Source organism: Schistocerca nitens, chromosome 9 (genome assembly GCF_023898315.1).
Source record: "Schistocerca nitens isolate TAMUIC-IGC-003100 chromosome 9, iqSchNite1.1, whole genome shotgun sequence".
Lineage (NCBI taxonomy): Eukaryota > Metazoa > Arthropoda > Insecta > Orthoptera > Acrididae > Schistocerca > Schistocerca nitens.
Window position 1 is genome coordinate 384462476 of NC_064622.1, and position 20257 is coordinate 384482732.

General features: G+C 44.6%; 1 protein-coding gene and 1 long non-coding RNA gene across 2 annotated transcripts in view; both read right to left on the minus strand.

Moving 5' to 3' along the window:
- LOC126203629 (uncharacterized) overlaps nucleotides 1-9322 on the minus strand; it is a 297860-nt gene extending 288538 nt beyond the window's left edge. The window contains exon 1 of the long non-coding RNA XR_007540319.1: nucleotides 9293-9322. This is a non-coding gene — a long non-coding RNA (uncharacterized LOC126203629). The remainder of the gene's footprint in view (nucleotides 1-9292) is intronic.
- A 64-nt stretch (nucleotides 9323-9386) lies between these two features.
- Nucleotides 9387-20257, minus strand: part of LOC126204252 (neuropeptide F receptor-like) — a gene marked incomplete at both ends in the record, with an annotated part of 99054 nt that continues 88183 nt past the window's right edge. Inside the window, 2 exons of the mRNA XM_049938643.1 lie at nucleotides 9387-9635; nucleotides 19125-19253. Coding sequence (XP_049794600.1) covers nucleotides 9387-9635; nucleotides 19125-19253 — 378 coding nt within the window. The remainder of the gene's footprint in view (nucleotides 9636-19124; nucleotides 19254-20257) is intronic.

Here is a 20257-nt window from a genome sequence, read left to right on the forward strand (position 1 = left end):
GAGCTTCTAGGAAACAGAATATGGCGTGTCGATCTGAATGTAGAGAAGTTTTCAGAAATAAAAGTAACTTTGACCGATCTCCAAGGGAGTGTGACAAACTAGGTACTTTTCACTGTGTATAGATGACCTAGTGGATAATGTGGGAAGTTCCACGAACCTTTTCTCGGATGACGATGTGTTACACAAACTGGTCATGACCCTGGAAAATGGCAGTGAAATGCAGTAGGACCTTTAGAGGATGGATGTTTGGTGCAGTGAGTGGCAATTGATCCACAACATAAACAACTGTAACGTGTGGCGAATACATACCCAGGAGTATCTTTTATTGTATGATTACACAGTTGCAGAACAATCACTGGAACCATTTACTTCCATAAAACATTTAGGAGTACGCGAACGGAGCGGTTGGAATAGAAATGACCACATAAAATAATTGTGAGTAGGGCAGATGCAGGATTGAGATTCACTGGAAGAGTCCTCAGCGAATGTAGTTGATCAACAAAGGAAGTACCTCAAATAAAACACTCATTAAATATTGTTCATCAGTCTGGGAGCCATACGAGGTAGGATTGACAGAGAGAATAGGTTAATTTATTTTGGTTTCGATCTGCCAGATGCCTTACAGTACAATACACATTCAGCATGGGAAACTTAGTTAACATGTAAATGTAATAAAATATTATTCACTATAAATTTAGTCATACATATTACCGTACTTATAAACCTATATGGCATACATGTTATAATCTGTCACAAAAAATTAACAATTAAACGGAAACTCTTAAATTACCAAACCAAGAAATGGCACAGTCTGTGAGTCTACGCAGATCCTTTAGTAAACCGTCCCGTAAACCATGAATTGCACACTCGATTATGTGCTGCATCGTCTGTATTTCGCCGCAGTCATAGCCGGGATCGTCCACGTAGCCCCATTTGGCCATTAGCTCGTTGCAACTTCCAACACCAGTTCTAATTCTGTTTAGCGCCACCCAGGTTTTTCGAGGCATGTTGAGGCGAGGAACACGATCAGCCGGGTTCTTAATGAGGTGTCCTTTGTTAACATTTGCTTGTTGTCATAGGTGTTTCCATTCTGCTATGGTATCCGTATTGTTCGAGGAGTGGTTCCAGAAGGGATTTTTTGGCTTTAATCGTGTCGGGCCATGCATATCAGTTTGTATTGGGAGTGTGGTGTCAGCAGCAATTTTATGAATTTCTCTTTGGATTGCGTGTTGTCTGCGGAGTGGGTCAGGTTCAGTGTTTGCCAGCACAGAGAGCCATCGTGTTTGGGTAGGTTTCACTGTTCCAGTTATTGTTCGCTAGGTGTCATTTAGGCGAACACTCACTTTGTTGACGTGCGAACTGTTGGCCCATACAGGCGCACAGTATTCTGCAACACTGTACACTAGAGCCAAGGAGGAAGTGCGAAGTGTCGTAGCATTACTTCCCCAGGTACAGCCTGCGAGTTTCTGGGTGATATTGACTCTGCTTCTGAGTTTTTGGCTGATGTCCTGCAGGTGTTCTTTGAATGTTAGGCTGCGGTCCAGTTTAACACACCGGTATTTTGGTGCTCTTTCATGTCTTATATTCTGGCCTGTTGCATTCAAGAGCAGCTTACTGTCTGCTTGTTTGTTATTCAGGTGCATCACTGTGCTTACTATTTTTGATGCATTAAGATTCAGATGTCAGGTCCTCTAGTAGTTAAGAAGCTGCACCAAGCCCAATTGCTCGAATGACTCGCCATGCAAAGCAATAGCCAGATCATCGGGATATGCGAACTTCCGTGATTTGAGTTCGGCATATCAGAGATGTACAAATTAAACAGTAAAGGAGCTAGCACAGAGACTTGTGGCAGCCCATTATTGTGGATTCGGGCTTTGCTTGTTTTTCCGTGAAGATGTACTCTATGCTTCCTTGTGGATAGCACATTATAAAAGATCTGTAATGACTTCTTACATGTTACTACTGTAGCAAGCTTATACAGTAACCCTTTAAACCATACTGTGTCTTACGCATCTGAGAGATCTATAAATAATACACTGGTCTTTTACTTGTTCTAAAAACCACGTTCAATATGCGTGGTTAGTGCCAGGACTTGATCGCAGCAGCTCCTCTTCGACCCGAAACCAGCTTGCTCCACGGGTATTGCTGCATCTATTAGGTGGGTCACTCTCTTTAGAAGAATTTTCTCGAGAAGTTTGTACATCACACACAGCAGAGAGATAGCTCTGTAGCTCTTGTGATATCTCCCGTCCTTTCCAGGCTTCAAGATAGCTATTATCTTTGACTCCTTCCATTTGTTTGGGATATTTCCAGTATGGCGGAGCAAAATTTGCAGAGCAATGCGCGTGCTCTTGGACCTAGGTTCTTTGGAAACTCCGGTAGGATTCCATCAGGTCCCGCCGCTTTCCTTGATTTGATGTCATTTATTCCATTTATCAACCCTTCTTCAGAGATAGTGGTCACAATGTCTGACTGTTCTGTGCAGTTCTTCAGTGCTTCAGCCATGAGATTTTTAAGGTGCTTCTTCTGTTGTGTGGGGACATATATCTTGGAGTTTTCAAATATAACTGAGCTTCTTTTATTATGGTTAACAGCACTCTGTTTCGAGCTAGGATGTACAGTACCCCCTAATTTTCTGAGAAGGCCCCATCTTATACGGCTGGAATGGCTGAAGTCAAGCTGCTCAACTAACTCATGCCAACGTTTACTTCTTTCTTCGTCAAGAACTTGGTCAGTGAGTCTGCAGTCTGGGAATTTCCAGTGTTGTTGTATACCTGAAGAAGAGATTAATATTGTTTGGTAGAGCCTGGTAAATATTCTCTTCTAGCTCCGCGTACGATAATTTCTTGGGCTGCTCGCAGTTAAACCGTTCATAGTTTATCGGAATTGGAGGAATTCTGGTCACAGTTTGCTTCATGCGAGATTGGAATTTGTCCCATTGTGCCATGCATAGGTTACAGCGAGGGTTTGGTGGGCTGTCTATGATTGGTACCTGCAGGCCAATCTCCAAAATGACTGATGAGTGTAGGCTTTGCCGCAAGATTGTCAAAACAGTTCGCTTTGCTTGCATTGAGATCCCGTCATTACTGGTCGTCACAAAACAGAGATCTGGCGAAGGTGAAATTTTCCATGCATTAGACGTAAATGTGGCCTTATCCTTAGCATCGTATATGAGTTGGATATTGTGGACATCAGCCCAATATGCTAGCTGAAGACCTTGGTCATCATAGGAGTGGTATTCCTATCTGAAATGGTGAGAACTGAAATCCCTAATGTACACTGCTGTGTGGCTTACATCAGGAAGGACAGGAGATGTCCAGTTTTTGGATGGAGGTTTGTACACGTTGACTGACGTTGTCATTTACTTTTATCCCTATGGCAAAGTCATAGGAATAGAGAATGGAATAGAGATGATCCTAGGAAGAGCAGCATGTTTCTTTACAGGTTCATTTAGTAAGCGTGGAAGTGTCAGCCAAATGTGGTGGCTGAGGCAGTAAGAGAGGCGTTCTGTATCACGGTGTGGTTTACTGTTAAAATTCCGAGAGCGTACAATCCTAGAAGAGTCAACCAATATAGTGCTTTCTTCTACGTATTCCTCGCGGAAAGACCATGCGGATAAAATCAGAGAAATTCGAACCCAAATGGCTTACACGCAGTGGCTTGCAGAGTCCATGTGTGAATGTAAATGTAGAAAGACCTAGCTGTTCGGCTACTTAAGTTACAGAAGCATCCACAATAAGAACACCTACAGTTTTCCAATGTTCACTCAGCTCCGACGTAACGGAGACACCACTATAGAGAACATCATTTTTACCGCGACTGACATTTTCAATGTATTGTGTACATTACACATGTGCCTTTCGTGGCCAAATACAAGTGCCTCCTGCATGCTAGGCTACCCTCTGAATTTCCATTCGATCAGGCATTTCTCGCGGCGTTCCATATTTTGGTCCAGTCATTACAGAGAAACAGTGATTCCGTCAGAGATGCTTTTGTCAAAATGGAGACAAGACCTTCCATATTGTACTTGATGGATACCTTTTGAAGTAGAATGTATAACAACTTCAACGCAGCCAAGAGAATAATACTGTTACAATGGAGAAATTGGTACATGTAACAGTATTCCTAGCATCATCTTAGCAGAATGTGATAACAGGTTGCAACTAGAGACCAACTGGGGTGACGCGTGTTGACAAGCCGCGGAGTGCGGTGTGCAGTGCAACCAGTGCGCTGTGAGTTAGGGGAGTGTCAGGTGTTGGTAGAGAGGAAAGCAACAGAGTGAGGTGTGAGTGCATCACATAGTGCAGCATAAACTCCCACATCCAATGGCCTTCATCTCACCAGCACATCAGCCGCCTGGGATTTCCTCATCCTGCTCCGCCAGCGATGCGTACCACCACACACCGTGACATCTGGCCTTTAGCGGACGCTGCATACACAGAGAATTGCAAGAACTTTCTTATATAATTACCTCTAGTTATAGCATGGGGTGCAGAACTAAACACTAGCTGAAATCGTAAATTAACGGAAATGTAAAGTGTTGCACTGTGAACACGTCGACGAAATACTACTTAATTGATACACCAACATTTACATGCTTGTAGAATATTTTCACTCATACCTGAGCTAATTTAGTGTTCATTTACTACAGTAGAAAACAATTCTTACAATTGAAGAATGATGTAAGTATGTGACAGCTATCTGCGTGTCTCTAATGTTACAGAAACTTAGGGCAGAACGAAACGCACGATACCTAGAGGATGTGTAAGTACAGTTTAACGCCATACCTTAGGATTTCAAGAAAGGCCTGATCTTTGTCTTGCGAGATACAGGAGCACCAGCTGAAGAGTCCACCTCTTGGAGCACAAAAAAGCGAACATGCTTGTGTTTAAAAGACTGTGACTGACAAGTGGGGTACAAGCTGCCTCACTCTACCTTCCTCAAAACCTTTAAAAATTTTTCCAAAATTTGTGGCACGTGAAGGAAGTCACGCTCTTTTTATCGAGCTCTCACTCATACAAGTTCAAATAACCGTAATTCGTACACGCCCAGTTACCCACTCTTAATCACTCACTCAGCCCAGTTGATTGTTGTTACCTTTTTGCATCGCTCTGTCACTGTCTTCTGTCCCACAGCCACAGTCTCCTTCGTTGTGTCCTAATGATATTGTATCCTGTCACTGTCATGGTCTGCTTCTTACGCTCTCTTACTGCTACTGTGTCAGTCATTCATTCCCATTGCTGCTGTCTCTTCTCACTGTAACAATCTCTCCCTTTCTCGATGTTATTGTCATAGACTCTCTTTCTCATTTTCACTGGCTGTCACCCACCTCCACTTTCTCCTTCTTTTTATTGCTCTTTCGCTGATACTCTCTTCTTCACTCTTATTCTATCACTGTTCGTAGCATTGTTCTGTCATTATCAACTACGTTCCACTGTCAGTGTGTCCCTCTCTCTCTCTCATACTACAACTGTCTCCTTCGGTCTTTCTACACCAGAACTACTGTATACTATCTTCCAGTATTAATTACTTTCCCGTTCCTTTCCCACTTTCACTGTCTATATCTTTCTCAGTGTGAAAAATTACGAATATGTTCGCACGCTAAAATTTTTGGTTAAAAAAAATGGTTCAAATGGCTCGGAGCACTATGGGACTCAACTGGTGTGGTCATCAGTCCCCTAGAACTTAGAACTACTTAAACATAACTAACCTAAGGACATCACACACATCCATGCCCGAGGCAGGATTCGAACCTGCGACCGTAGCAGTCGCACGGTTCCGGACTGCGCGCCTAGAACCGCGAGACCACCGCGGCCGGCTAAAATTTTTGGAAAATTTTTTAAAGAGCTAAGGAAGAGTGAAGCAGCTGGTACCCCACTTTTCAGTCAGAGTATTTTAAACAAGAACATATTCGCTTTTCTACGTGTTATATGCCTTGGTTCAAATGGCTCTGAGCACTATGCGACTTAACTTCTGAGGTAATCAGTCGCCTAGAACTTAGAACTAATTAAACCTAACTAACCTAAGGACATCACACACATCCATGTCCGAGGCAGGATTCGAACCTGCGACCGTAGCGGTCGCTCGGTTCCGGACTGCAGTGCCTAGAACCGCACGGTCACTCCGGCCGGCTACGTGTTATAATAGGATCGTTGTTCGCTGGTTGTTTTCCCTGCAGGGCATGTTACTCATACTTTAACAACCTTAACGGACAGAAAAATTTTAAACGGTTTACTTAAGTGTAATAAATATAACGGAAAAATAATTTTACATCTCAAACAGCCTTTATCTACACAGAATTCTGCATGTGCTTCAGCACTATGACACGGGGTCCCAGACCCCTTCTGATGATGACGGAGACGCTTCACAACATATTTCTCCGTGCTAGCACAGTTTATAAACTATTTTTTCGCCTCACACCATTCTTTGCGTGTATAACTGGGGTAACTTTGAATCTCTGCATCTCGGAAACGGATAAGTATTTCAAGAAAATTTTCAAGGTTGTTGGTCACCGGGATCCTATGAATACCTCGTTACAATTGTAGCCGTTTGTTTGTGATAGCCGTCTTGGAATCCGCGGCTTGTTTTTGGTACCGAAAAATTACGTGTTTGAAGTGTTTCTCGATAACGGATAAAGATTTTCAAAAACGGGCTAATGGCAATTCGAGATAAATGCCTAGATCATATACCGTTAAAATTTGAGCAATTTTCTGTGATTGATTGGTAAAATATCGGCTGCTGACGGCCAAAAAATAGTGAAAAACGCTTGTTTCGGTTTTCCTCAGGAAACGCCCATGAACTAAATCATGCTTCCACAAGCCCCTTAATGGGCACCAGAGACTCCATACAACTCGAAATACCGAACAGATTTCCCCCATTCCCTAAGGTGGAGACAACGTGAAATCTTCAAATTCTGACCCCGTGGATAGAGTAAGATGGGCCTTCTTTTTCGTATACAACTGCTCCCTAATCGATGGGCTATCCACAATACTTGGCGCTACCTACCTGTTAGCAACAGAACCCAAGGTATAAGCCCAGAAAAATATCGTTTCCATGTGCTGCGTTTTGGAATATGTTGGTAGCGCATGCTGTTGCTTGCATACCGATTACACCGACAGAACACGCAGACTATTGGCTCTATTGATATGTCTGGAGGACCACTGGTGACGAGAGATAGTGAGGACAGCAGTTTAGCAATAAAAGAAGGTACAGGACCGTTGAGAAGGTCTATGGTACGAGAATTTTGGCATCAGAACAGCTGAAATACTGTCAGAATTTACAGGCTAAGTATCAGCACAAACCGTCAGCAACAAATTACTGGAAGCTGTAAAGCCAGAATCAAGTGGGACACTGACTACCACGAATGAAAGTTTAATGATTGAAACTGTACTCGTCATGTCGCCCAGCTGTACTGTCGTGGGACTTTGACAGCGTCAGCAGCGTTCGACGACAAGTGATATATTTAGAAACGTCTCGTTTGGACACCTGTTCTACCATAAACTACGGTACGTGGAAAACCAAAATTGTTCATGTGCCATCGACCGCATCCTTCAGTATATGCTGCACTTCTGGAATTGCAACTGTCAGTTTTGTCTACTAAGACCCGACGTTTTGAGTTGTATTAAATGAAAGCAGTTCTTTAACCAGCGTCTTTCAAATAATTTATTTTTCGCTGAGGTGTACGTCAACGGGGAGGTGTCGGGACACTCCGTGTTCTTGCTCTCCTCTGCTAAAGAATGTTACAATGTCTGCGTGTCTCTTCACTTTAGACGAATAGCTGCCTGACCAACCAGGCGTAGTTACTGCTGCTAGTGGTGGAGCCGCCAAACAAACTGTTTGCTTTTGGTCTCTACCACCGATGCCTCTTCGTTCATCGACGGCAAAGGTTTAAGTAACGGACTTAGATACTGTGACTGTAGCTGCTTTATTTATTTCCTTTCAGATTTAGTAACAACCATGTACAAGATGGAGCGAGACGGTATTGAATTTTACGCAAGAGTCAAAAATGTTTCAGGATTAAGAGGACGTGTGGCTCCCCACACATACACTCAGTCCTGAGAGGTCAATTGTAATTTTACGAGGGTAAATACAGAGAGCGTCAATTGTATGTCGATCATGGAAGTAAATTATTTCTAAAATATTATTAATATTATCACTCTTTTGCAAGACTGCAACTGACTCTGTAAGTTACCAATAATTACATTTCTTTTTCAGTGAATCACAATGTGGTGGAACGAATGTATGGAAGAAAAGAAAGAAAGCATTTTCCTCACATAGTCCACCCACTACACACATAGTTTGTACAGTGATTCTATGGCAGAGAAATTGAGAGACACTCTTTACATATGTTTAAATATCTTATGGTAATGGCTCCTGCGAATTGTACATAGTTCCACGATAGACAAGAAATTACTGAATTATTCACCTGACAACAGTAAATGAATGTAATGGTTGCTACACTGTTGTAGCGCCTGCACTGCGTTATTATTCAAATGGTTCAAATGGCTCTGAGCACTATGGGACTCAACTGCTGAGGTCATTAGTCCCCTAGAACTTAGAACTAGTTAAACCTAACTAACCTAAGGACATCACAAACATCCATGCCCGAGGCAGGATTCGAACCTGCGACCGTAGCGGTCTTGCGGTTCCAGACTGCAGCGCCTTTAACCGCACGGCCACTTCGGCCGGCCGCGTTATTATTATTAGTGGAACTAGACACATACAAACCATTGATAGCCTTAAGTATAGTGCTCATATTTTAATTTGGCTGAATTTAAGCAGGGTTGCTGGTTGTGCATGAAGCAAGCGTCGATAGGAGGAGTGATGCAAACGAAACATATTTTTTATCCTCCCTGTGGACAGATAATTTTGGTTTCGGGAAAGGAATTTTAGGTAGCACTTGTGATGCACTGACAATTGCTTCGTTATTCTAGAAAAAAGTTAAAAATAAGCAGTGACAATTGTCTCATGGACTCATAGGTCCGTTTTTTAGCAAAAAACTTACGGAAACTAAATATCGTTTACCCCTTCATTATTTTAAATATATAAAAATTCAAATAAAATTTTGTTCATTTTAAACTTTATTTTGCCTCTAATACTGATGACGGTGGCGGAATGGTGAAGGGTTGCTAGGTACTGTCGGATTGCACTCGTGGGTGATGACCAGAGAAAGGTTTGGAGCCACTGGTCGACGGTCACCTCACCTCTTTGTCTTCAAACCCGAACGCTACGCCTGCTAGAACAGAAAGCGCAGCCAGCCATGCCAGACTCGCCCCGCCGCTGGTGTACTCACTGTCTTCCGGCCGCAGCTGCCTGACGCCCCGCCTGGAGGCGCGCCGCTCGGCCGCGTCCTCGCCGCCGCCCCCACCGCCCCCGGCGACGCTGCCGCCCCCGCGCCGCCCCCGGCCGGCGAGGCTGGAGCGCAGGGAGCCGACGCGCTCGCGCACAGCGGCCTGGGCGGCGGGCGCGCACGGGCACAGCGCCGCCGCGATCTCCAGGAACTCCTTGCGGAAGTTGTCGTTGAGCCAGCCGTACAGCAGCGGGTTGGAGCACGCCGAAGACATGCCCATCATGTGGCACACGGCGTACGTCACCAGCATCGCCTGCGACCCGCTGAACGGGTTCCACACGTCCACCTGCGAAACACGCCAGCCGGGTAGAGTGCATACGGACGATGGGACGGAAAAAGGGAAGGCGCAACCGAGTGGGTTACCGTCGCATGCATATTGCTCGCATTAACAGAGCGAGGTGGCGCAGTGGCTAGCACAATGGACTCGCATTCGGGAGCACGACGGTTCAATCCCGCGTCCTACCATCCTGATTTAGGTTTCCCGGTCCAGGCAAATGCCGGGATGGTTCTTTTCAAAGGGCACGGCCGACTTCTTTCCCCATCCTTCCCTAATCCGATGAGACCGATGACCTCGCTGTCTGGTCTCCTCCTCCGAACAACACAACCCCCCTCAACCCAACCCCGCATTCATTTTCAAGAACCACAGGTGAAACCTGGAGGTTAATTTACACTGTCTGAGATGTAAAGTGTTATGCCATGCAAACAGTGACCAAATGCTGCAAAACTTGTACTCCAAAATTTCCAAGCGAAACATGTTAAATAAGATTTCGCAGTTACGTAAGTTCATTTTCAAAAGAGAAAAGAAGTCACACTGTGCCATCGTGTTGTCGCAACGTTTGGACCAGTTTCTTCCCGTCGTCTTCATGCAAAAACGTCAGGGTCATGTCCAGTTCACTCCTTTATGCTTCCTGGATTGCAGACTACTCTGAGGAGGGCCCATCGTTTGGACCAATATGTGCCCCTGGAAGAGATTTCGCGGTCCCCGTCTGCAAGGAGATCCACGTGTTGATTCATGGTGCTACCTGAAAATTACGCCCGCTGCTTCCAGCAGAGCTGTTCATGCGATGTGGTGAGAGCAAAAATACGTCGGGAATGTTCTGATGTGAAAGCGGCGGAGACAGCTGGAGAATTGAGAGGCAGCATTCCCGGACCCTCCACCATAATGCCCTTTAATATAGGACAGAAATCCTCTTCCGGTGACACAATAATGGCCAATAGATTGTCCCCTTGGCAGAGGATGTCTGGTCGAATAGCTGCAAATGAATGAACTCGACATGACCCTAATATTTCACCTTAAGACGACGGGAAGAAACCTATCTAAGCGTTGGGATAACACGACACCAAGTTGGGTACTAACGCAAGAAAATGGTATCAATCAATTTCACCGAGAAATGCTGCAGTACAATAAAAAAGTCATTCGTATCTACATGAAGAACCCTGTAATTACGTAACGGCTACAGGTTTATAGGTTGTGTGTGACGACAATGGAACTGTTCAGGTTCAAATCGCAACACAGCATATCCTCGGGAGGTACACGTCTTACTCATCTCCGTCTTAAGGAGGTTCAGACATCGCCATGAGAGATATGAGAGTGCGATACCGACATAATTACGCAGAGCGTTGGCTTTAGTCCGGTCTAAGTGTAATGTAGTACTAAGACGTGTGTTGGCGACATGGATTCAGGGCAACGGTGTGGCGAAAAGAGTTGCCACATAGTTTCGTAAAGGCTTACATCACGAGAAGGTTGTATGATTGTTGACTGGCTTCGACAAAAAGATGTATGATAACAACTGAAATCCGGACATAGTGGCACAACGTATAGTCAGGAACAGACTACTCATAGCAAGAATCAGATCTCGAGTTGCCATGCTTCGTTTGTCGCCAACAGTACGCTGTAGGCAATAGTCTGTCATATTGGAACCCAGACAAGTTGATCCTCGGTTGGCGTTATGTAGTGCTTCGGGATGAGTCTTACTCTACTTGTCGCTATCAGATCGACGACAACGTTCCCATAACTCACAACGATTCTGTCCAACAACAAGAACCATAGTGTGGTGTACGTATCGGAGCGGACCAGAAGTCGTTGATAGGGCCACGCCCACTGCTCAGGGGGACAGGGACCAGGGGAAAACGTTTTACACCTACGCCCCTAATTCAACTGTTGCGAAACGTGCAGCGTACCAAGAGCCAGACACCAAAAGGTTGTGGCGTACTACTTGCGCCGTAGGGAAATAAATGGGTCAGGAGTGCACTGCACCCCAGAGGCCGATACGCAGATAGCTTCCTGTGCGTGGGGTACACACAGCAGTTTTTAGATTAGTTGACTGCCACCCAGTCCAGGTAACGATTGTTGTCGCAGAGCTGGAAGTATCAGTGTAACTCCTTAATAAATTATCCTAACAGCTGAGAGTATTAAAATCCAACTAGTCAGCTGCCGAAATATTTGAAACGATGTGCTAGAGTTTGACGCATTCATAAAAGTTAGTGAAGTTCACATAATACTAGGCACAGAGTGCTGGTAAAACCGTCACACTATTGTACAACGAAGAAGAGGAGGACTACAACGCATTTCAGAGACACGCCTTTCATGTGATATATCCATTAACATTCCTGCACGTAGAAGACGGCTACCATTGTAAGGTGAAACAAATCCAACCGGAAACAGGCATAGCGAAAAAACAAAAATGTCACTTCCAAGGAGATCTATGGTTATCGCGAAACATACAATCACTTTCTCAGCACTCGCCGCTTATTGCCGCCGTTCCTGGTAGATACGTATGCAAAAACAGAAGCGAAACGGTTGTTTTACGTAAGACTGATTCAGAAGAAACTAGCACGGAAGTATACATCCACCTTCCATAATTGAAATATTGACGACCTATGTACATTAGTAATCTTACCCTCATAATAGTAGGAAGTCCGAGACGCATGCACGAATACACTCAAGATGCCAAGACCTACATAAACAAATATGGACGACCTAAGTTCATAACATTCACATGAAACTGGTCGTGGCCAGACGTCAAAGAACAACCAGATACGGACAAACCCACCTGCATCGAAACGACATAATAGCCCGAGTTCTCAGACAAAAAGAAATTAGATTTTTGTAGTAATCACAAACACATATTTGGTACCGTTAGACGCTGGATGTACACAATCGAACGACAAAAACGAGGACTGCCTCACACACACAATCTCATATGGCTATACCACAGAATTCATCCGAAGGATATAGACAAAAATCATCCAATCTGAATTTCCCAGTCGTCAACCAGGTCCGTAACTGTACGACATACTAGCGAAAAACATGAATAAAGACCATGCGGGCCATTAAACACCAATTCGGGCTGTATGAGTGATGGAAAATGTACAAAAAGAAACCCAAACTGCACTTGAACGACTAACAAATCGGAGGTGGTGACTATCCCAAATACAGAAGACGATCGCCCAAAAACGGTGGCCCCAAAGCAAAAATACGAGCACCCGACAGCGAAGAAATGGAAATAGATAATGAACGGGTAGTATCACATAACACACTACTTTCCAAAATGTTCCAAGCACACATAAACGTAGAATATTGAAATCCATCACATACGTCTGTAAGTGTGTGGACAAAGGCTGTGACATAGTATTTCAAATAGCCAAAGAGAGCGCACAAAGAAATAGGAACGATGACATCCTCATGTACCAAATAGGGAGACACATCAAGAGTAACGAAGCAGCGTGGCGGAATTTCGGTTTTCCCATACACGAACGAGAACCAACTGTGCAACATCTAACAGTACAGTTGGAGAATGGACAGAGAGTTTACTTCACAAACGACACGACAAGAAAAGCTGCAAGCGAACCAACAGAACATTAATAGCTTTTTACCAATTGTGCCAAACGGATCCAGTCGCGAAAATATTACTACACGTAGACGTCCCTAACTGTTATATGTGGAACACAACAAGAAAAATCTTTCAACGACGAAAACAATAAATTCCATTAGAAGTTCATCTACGTGTCATGAAAACTGGAAGAATAGGGATACTATACATCGTACATCAGAACAACGCCGAATGTTTCTATTCTGGATGTGCTACACGAAATACGGGTGCATCAAGTTTCACAGACCTCAAGACCGTTGACATACCTATTCCAGACGTACAGAGAAGCTTGCCAGCGTTTATGACTACTGGAAAATGACAACCACTAGGAACTGACACTACACGAACCCTCACTCACAGTCTCAGCTGAACAAATGAGAGACTTGTTCGCCATAATTCTAACATGTAAGCCATAGAATCCAAAAGAGATACGGAATTCCTTCAAAGAGAGTATGAGTGATGACATACTGTACCAAATTCGACAAACTCATCCTGAACTGACCATCGAATTCAGCGACTACGTGTTCATGAAAAATTATCTACCTAGACGAAGCATACCTTAGTACAACTTGGGAAGCAAACATCACAAAAGATGCTATCAGTATGCTAAAATTCGAAGTTAGAAAGACAGAAAGCTACAACATCAACGAACAATTTCAGTACATTGCTCACAACAAACCAATCCTCAATGACAATCAAAAGGAAATTTACAACGCTATCACGGGCCGGATCGACATCATCACTGGCGGAATTATTTACTTGGACGCAACAAGCGCGCCGCTAAAGTGTTTCTAAGATATCTGCTACAGGGGGAAATACATGCTAAACAACACATCACTCGTGCACTGGCGTCATCCGGCATTGCAGCCAGACCTATGGAAGGAGGATGAACTGCTCATTCCGCCTTACAACTACCGTTCAATCTAGCCGAGGAACTATTCATGATATGTAAAATCTGAAGACCATCTGGACGGAGTGAACCGGTAAAACAAACTAAAAGTATCGTCTACGATCAATGCACAATGGCACATAAAAAATCCCTCGAAGACATGGACAGAACATTACAATACTTGGGAGGAGACTCTGAGATGATGTAGGGAGCTCTACTCATACTGTCAGGAGATTTTCGACACACACTTCCAGTTATTTCCAAGTCATCACCAACAGACAAGATAAATACATGCTTAAAAACGTCACTTCTCTGGCCACACATACAAAAACTGCGCCTAACAAAAAATATGTAAGGTGAACTATCGAAAGGCGAAATAACAACACATTTTGCTCAACAATTTTTACAAACAGGCGAAAATACATATCCTACTGACTAGACGACCGGCCTCATTAAACTCTACAGTGATTTCAGCAACATAGCCGCTACTGAAAACGAACTCACTGACCAATATTATACAAACCATGTTCAAAAGTATACTACTCCGAACTGGCTATTTGAAAGGGTAATTTTGGCAACTAAAAACAATATTCTAGACGACATCAACCTTAATAGTGGAAAAAAATTCCCTATGATGACAGAATATATAAATCGATCGACACGATGGTAAACGTCGAGGAAAGTGTGAAATTCCTTACAGAATTTCTAAACTGTTTGGAAGTACAAGGAATGCCGTTACGCTGCCTTCGAATCAAAATTTTATCTCCAATGATACTATCCAGAAATATGAACTCACCAAAACTGTGGAATGGAACAAGGACGATCGTCAAGCAGCTATCTAATATCATCGAAGCTTAACTTATGACTGGAATAATATAAAGAACAGCACTATTCATCCCAGAATACCACTGATCTCTATTGAACTGCCATTCCATTTCCCAAGATTGTAATTTCAAATCAAATTTGCCTACAGTTTTACAATTAACACAGTGCAATGACAAACTTTAAAATATTGTGACATCAAACGCAAAGATTACTGCTTCTCTCACACTCAAATATACGTAGATTTCTCTCGAACAGGAAATTCGAAAAATTTGTACATATATACCCCGATAACTGTTGTTTCTAAATAATTATTGTAAATAGTTAAGATATGTTTTCATTTAAAAAAATTTTCACTGTTATACTCCCATCAAGTATTGTAAATGGTTAGAATATGTTCTCAATAATTTATTTAACTTTTCTACTTTAAAGTTTACCATTTTATTCGGGCTACCATACATTCTCAAATCTCACATCAGTTTCCTGGGCCGGGTACTGCAGCTAGCTTTATACACTCCTGGAAATTGAAATAAGAACACCGTGAATTCATTGTCCCAGGAAGGGGAAACTTTATTGACACATTCCTGGGGTCAGATACATCACATGATCACACTGACAGAACCACAGGCACATAGACACAGGCAACAGAGCATGCACAATGTCGGCACTAGTACAGTGTATATCCACCTTTCGCAGCAATGCAGGCTGCTATTCTCCCATGGAGACGATCGTAGAGATGCTGGATGTAGTCCTGTGGAACGGCTTGCCATGCCATTTCCACCTGGCGCCTCAGTTGGACCAGCGTTCGTGCTGGACGTGCAGACCGCGTGAGACGACACTTCATCCAGTCCCAAACATGCTCAATGGGGGACAGATCCGGAGATCTTGCTGGCCAGGGTAGTTGACTTACACCTTCTAGAGCACGTTGGGTGGCACGGATTACATGCGGACGTGCATTGTCCTGTTGGAACAGGAGGCGGGCTGCACGATGTTGGGGCGTGAGCGGAAGACGGCCTAACGGTGTGCGGGACCGTAGCCCAGCTTCATGGAGACGGTTGCGAATGGTCCTCGCCGATACCCCAGGAGCAACAGTGTCCCTAATTTGCTGGGAAGTGGCGGTGCGGTCCCCTACGGCACTGCGTAGGATCCTACGGTCTTGGCGTGCATCCGTGCGTCGCTGCGGTCCGGTCCCAGGTCGACGGGCACGTGCACCTTCCGCCGACCACTGGCGACAACATCGATGTACTGTGGAGACCTCACGCCCCACGTGTTGAGCAATTCGGCGGTACGTCCACCCGGCCTCCCGCATGCCCACTATACGCCCTCGCTCAAAGTCCGTCAACTGCACATACGGTTCACGTCCACGCTGTCGCGGCATGCTACCAGTGTTAAAGACTGCGATGGAGCTCCGTATGCCACGGCAAACTGGCTGACACTGACGGCGGCGGTGCACAAATGCTGCGCAGCTAGCGCCATTCGACGGCCAACACCGCGGTTCCTGGTGTGTCCGCTGTGCCGTGCGTGTGATCATTGCTTGTACAGCCCTCTCGCAGTGTCCGGAGCAAGTATGGTGGGTCTGACACACCGGTGTCAATGTGTTCTTTTTTCCATTTCCAGGAGTGTATATATAGGGTGAGTCACCTAATGTTACCGCTGGATATATTTCGTAAACCACATCAAATACTGACGAATCTATTCCACAGACAGAACGTGAGGAGAGGGGCTAGTGTAATTTGTTAATACAAACCATAAAAAATGCTCGGAAGTATGTTTTTTAACACAAACCTACGTTTTTTTAAATTGAATCCCGTTAGTTTTGTCAGCACATCTGAAAATATAAACAAATACGTAATCAGTGACGTTTGTTGCATTGCAAAATGTTAATTACATCCGGAGATACTGTAACCTAAAGTTGACGCTTGAGTACCACTCATCCGCTGTTCGATCGTGTGTATCGGAGAGCACCGAATTACGTAGGGATCCAAAGGGAACGGTGATGGACCTTAGGTACAAAAGAGACTGGAACAGCACATTACGTCCACATGCTAACGCCTTTTTATTGATATTTTTCACTGACCCACATGTACATTACCATGAGGGGTGAGGTACACGTACACACGTGGTTTCCGTTTTCAATTACGGAGTGGAATAGAGTGTGTCCCGACATGTCAGGCTAATAGATGTTCAATGTGGTGGCCATCATTTGCTGCGCACAATTGCAATCTCTGGCGTAATGAATGTCGTACACGCCGCAGTACATCTGGTGTAATGTCGCCGCAGGCTGCCACAATACGTTGTTTCATAGCCTCTGGGGTTGTAGGAACATCACGGTACACATTCTCCTTTAACGTACCCCACAGAAAGGAGTCCAGAGGTGTAAGATCAGGAGAATGGGCTGGCCAATTTATGCGTCCTCCACGTCCTGTGAAACGCCCGTCGAACGTCTACCTCACCCCTCATGGTAATGTACATGTGCGTCAGTGAAAAAGACCAATAAAAAGGTGTTAGCATGTGGACGTAATGTGCTGTTCTAGTCTCTTCTGTACCTAAGGTCCATCACCGTTCCCTTGGGATCCTTACGTAATTCGGTGCTCTCCGATACACACGATCGAACAGCGGAGGAGTGGTACTCAAGCGTCAACTTTAGGTTACAATGTCTCCGGATGTAATTAACATTTTACAATGCAACAAACGGCACTGATTACGTATTTGTTTATATGTTCAGATGTGCTAACAAAACTAACGGGGTTCCATTTAAAAAAAACGTAGGTTTGTGTTATAAAACATACTTCCGTGCATTTTTTTATGGTTTGTATTAACCAATTACACTAGCCCCTCTCCTCACGTTCGGCCTGTGGAATCGATTCGTCAGTATTTGATGTGGTTTACGAAATATATCCAGCGGTAACGTTAGGTGACTCACCCTGTATGTATATATAAATGTCGGCCTGCTTCTTCATAGTATAAAGCTTCCCGTCAATGTGTTTGTGAACTATTCTGGAAGAGGAGACAGGAGAATAGGAGACATATTAAGAAATAAAGGTTGCCTCTTAGAGTTCAAGTTTGTACTCGACTGTAATTAAACGACTTGTTACTGTCCACCTTCCTATATTTTAGGTCCAATAATATCTATGTTAATAGTATCCTAGACATAAACATTATTGGACCTAAAGTATAGGAGGGTGGATGGTAACAGTCGAGTACAAGCTTGACCTCGAAAAGGCAACCTTTAATAGTGTCCTTCGAAATAAATCGGGTGATACTGAGGGTATTAGTTTAGGAGATGAGATGATAATGTAGTAAGTGAGTTTTGCTGTTTGGGGAGCAGAATAACTGATGATGATCGAAGTAGAGAGGATATAAAAGGTAGACTGTCAATGGAAAGGAAAGCGATTCAGAAGAATAGTAATTTATTAACATCGAGTATGCATTTAAGTGTCAGGAAGTCGTTTCTGAAAGAATTTGTATGGAGTGTGGCCATGTATGGAAGTGAAACGTGGACGATAAGTAGTTTAGACAAGAAGATAATAGAAGAATGCGATGATTAGATGGGTAGATCACATAAGTAATGAGGAGGTATTGAATAGAATTAGGGAGAAGAGAAATTTAGAGCACAACTCGACTAGAAGAAGGGATCGCTTGGTAGGACATATTCTGATACATCAAGGGATCACAAATTTAGTACTGGAGGGCAGCGTGGAGGGTAAAAATCGTAGAGGGAGACCAAGAGATGAATACACTAAGCAGATTCAGAAGGATGTAGGTTGCAGTAGGTAATGGGAGATAGTAGCATGGAGAGCTGCATCAGATCAGTTTCTGGACTGAAGACCGCAACAACAACAATAGTATCCTTTCGAGTACTGAGCAGAGTGGTTCATTTTTTGTACAATATTTTTCTGTACGATATTTCACTACCGACACACTCTTCTTTGTGAGGGTTTGTTACTCTCTTGCTGCTACTTGCAGTCGAGTTCGACTCCAGTCTTCCGCTACGCCGTCCAGTGTACATATTACGCATTATAATGCGTATCACTGCATCCGAAGAAGACTACTGGGTTGGTTATCAAAATATCGTACAGAAGAATGAAATGGACAACTCGTCTCAAGACCTGGAAGCACACACACCTAATCAGTGACGCTGGGAAAACCCGGGAGATGAGTCTAGACGCTGGGGGGTGAGAGTGGTACTCACGACGAGGTTGAAGATGTTGAGCGGCAGCCAGCTGACGCAGAAGATGAGCGCGATGGAGTAGAGCAGGGCGTTGGTGCGCCGCATACGCCGGTCGTCCTTGCCCTTGCGGGCGCGCGTCGACGCCGCGTACTGCAGCCCGCCTCCGCCGCCAGCACCGCCCCCAGCAGCTCCTCCAGGTCCGCCCCCGGCGCCCCGTCCGTTCGCTGCAGACGTGCCCGGCGTGCTGCCGCACCGCGACACCATCGAGGCGGGATTCACGTACCTGTCAACACGACGCACAGTAAGTGCACTGCCAATTACTGTGCCACTAGTAACCGACTCGCTTGGTAAATTTCTGTCCTATAAACGTAGCACTACTGGCTATTAAAACTGCTACACCACGAAGATGACGACCTACTGACGCGATATTTAACCGACAGGAAGAAGATGCTGTGATATGCAAATGATTAGTTTTTCAGAGCATTCACACAAGGTTGGCGCCGGTGGCGACACATACAACGTGCTGATATGAGGAAAGCTTCCAACCGATTTGTCATTCACAGCCGGCCGGAGTGGCCGAGCGGTTAAAGGCGCTACAGTCTGGAACCGCACGACCGCTACGGTCGCAGGTTCGAATCCTGCCTCGGGCATGGATGTGTGTGATGTCCTTAGGTTAGTTAGGTTTAAGTAGTTCTAAGTTCTAGGGGACTTATGACCACAGCAGTTGAGTCCCATAGTGCTCAGAGCCATTTGAACCATTTTGTCATTCACAAACAGCAGTTGACCAGCGTTGCCTGGTGAAACGTTGTTGTGATGCCTCGTTTAAGGAGGAGAAATGCGTACCATCACGTTTCCGACTTTGATAAAGGTCGGATTGCAGCCTATCGCGATTGCGGTTTATCATATCGGGACATGCTGCTCGCGTTGGTCGAGATCCAATGACTGTAAGCAGAATATGGAATCGGTGGGCTCAGGAGGGTAATACGGAACGCCGTGCTGGATCCCAACGGCCTCATATCACTAGCAGTCGAGATGACAGCCATCTTATCCGCATAGCTGTCACGGATCGTGCAGCACGTCTCGATCCCTGAGTCAACAGATGGGGACGTTTGCAGACAACAACCATCTGCACGAACAGTTCGACGACGTTTGCA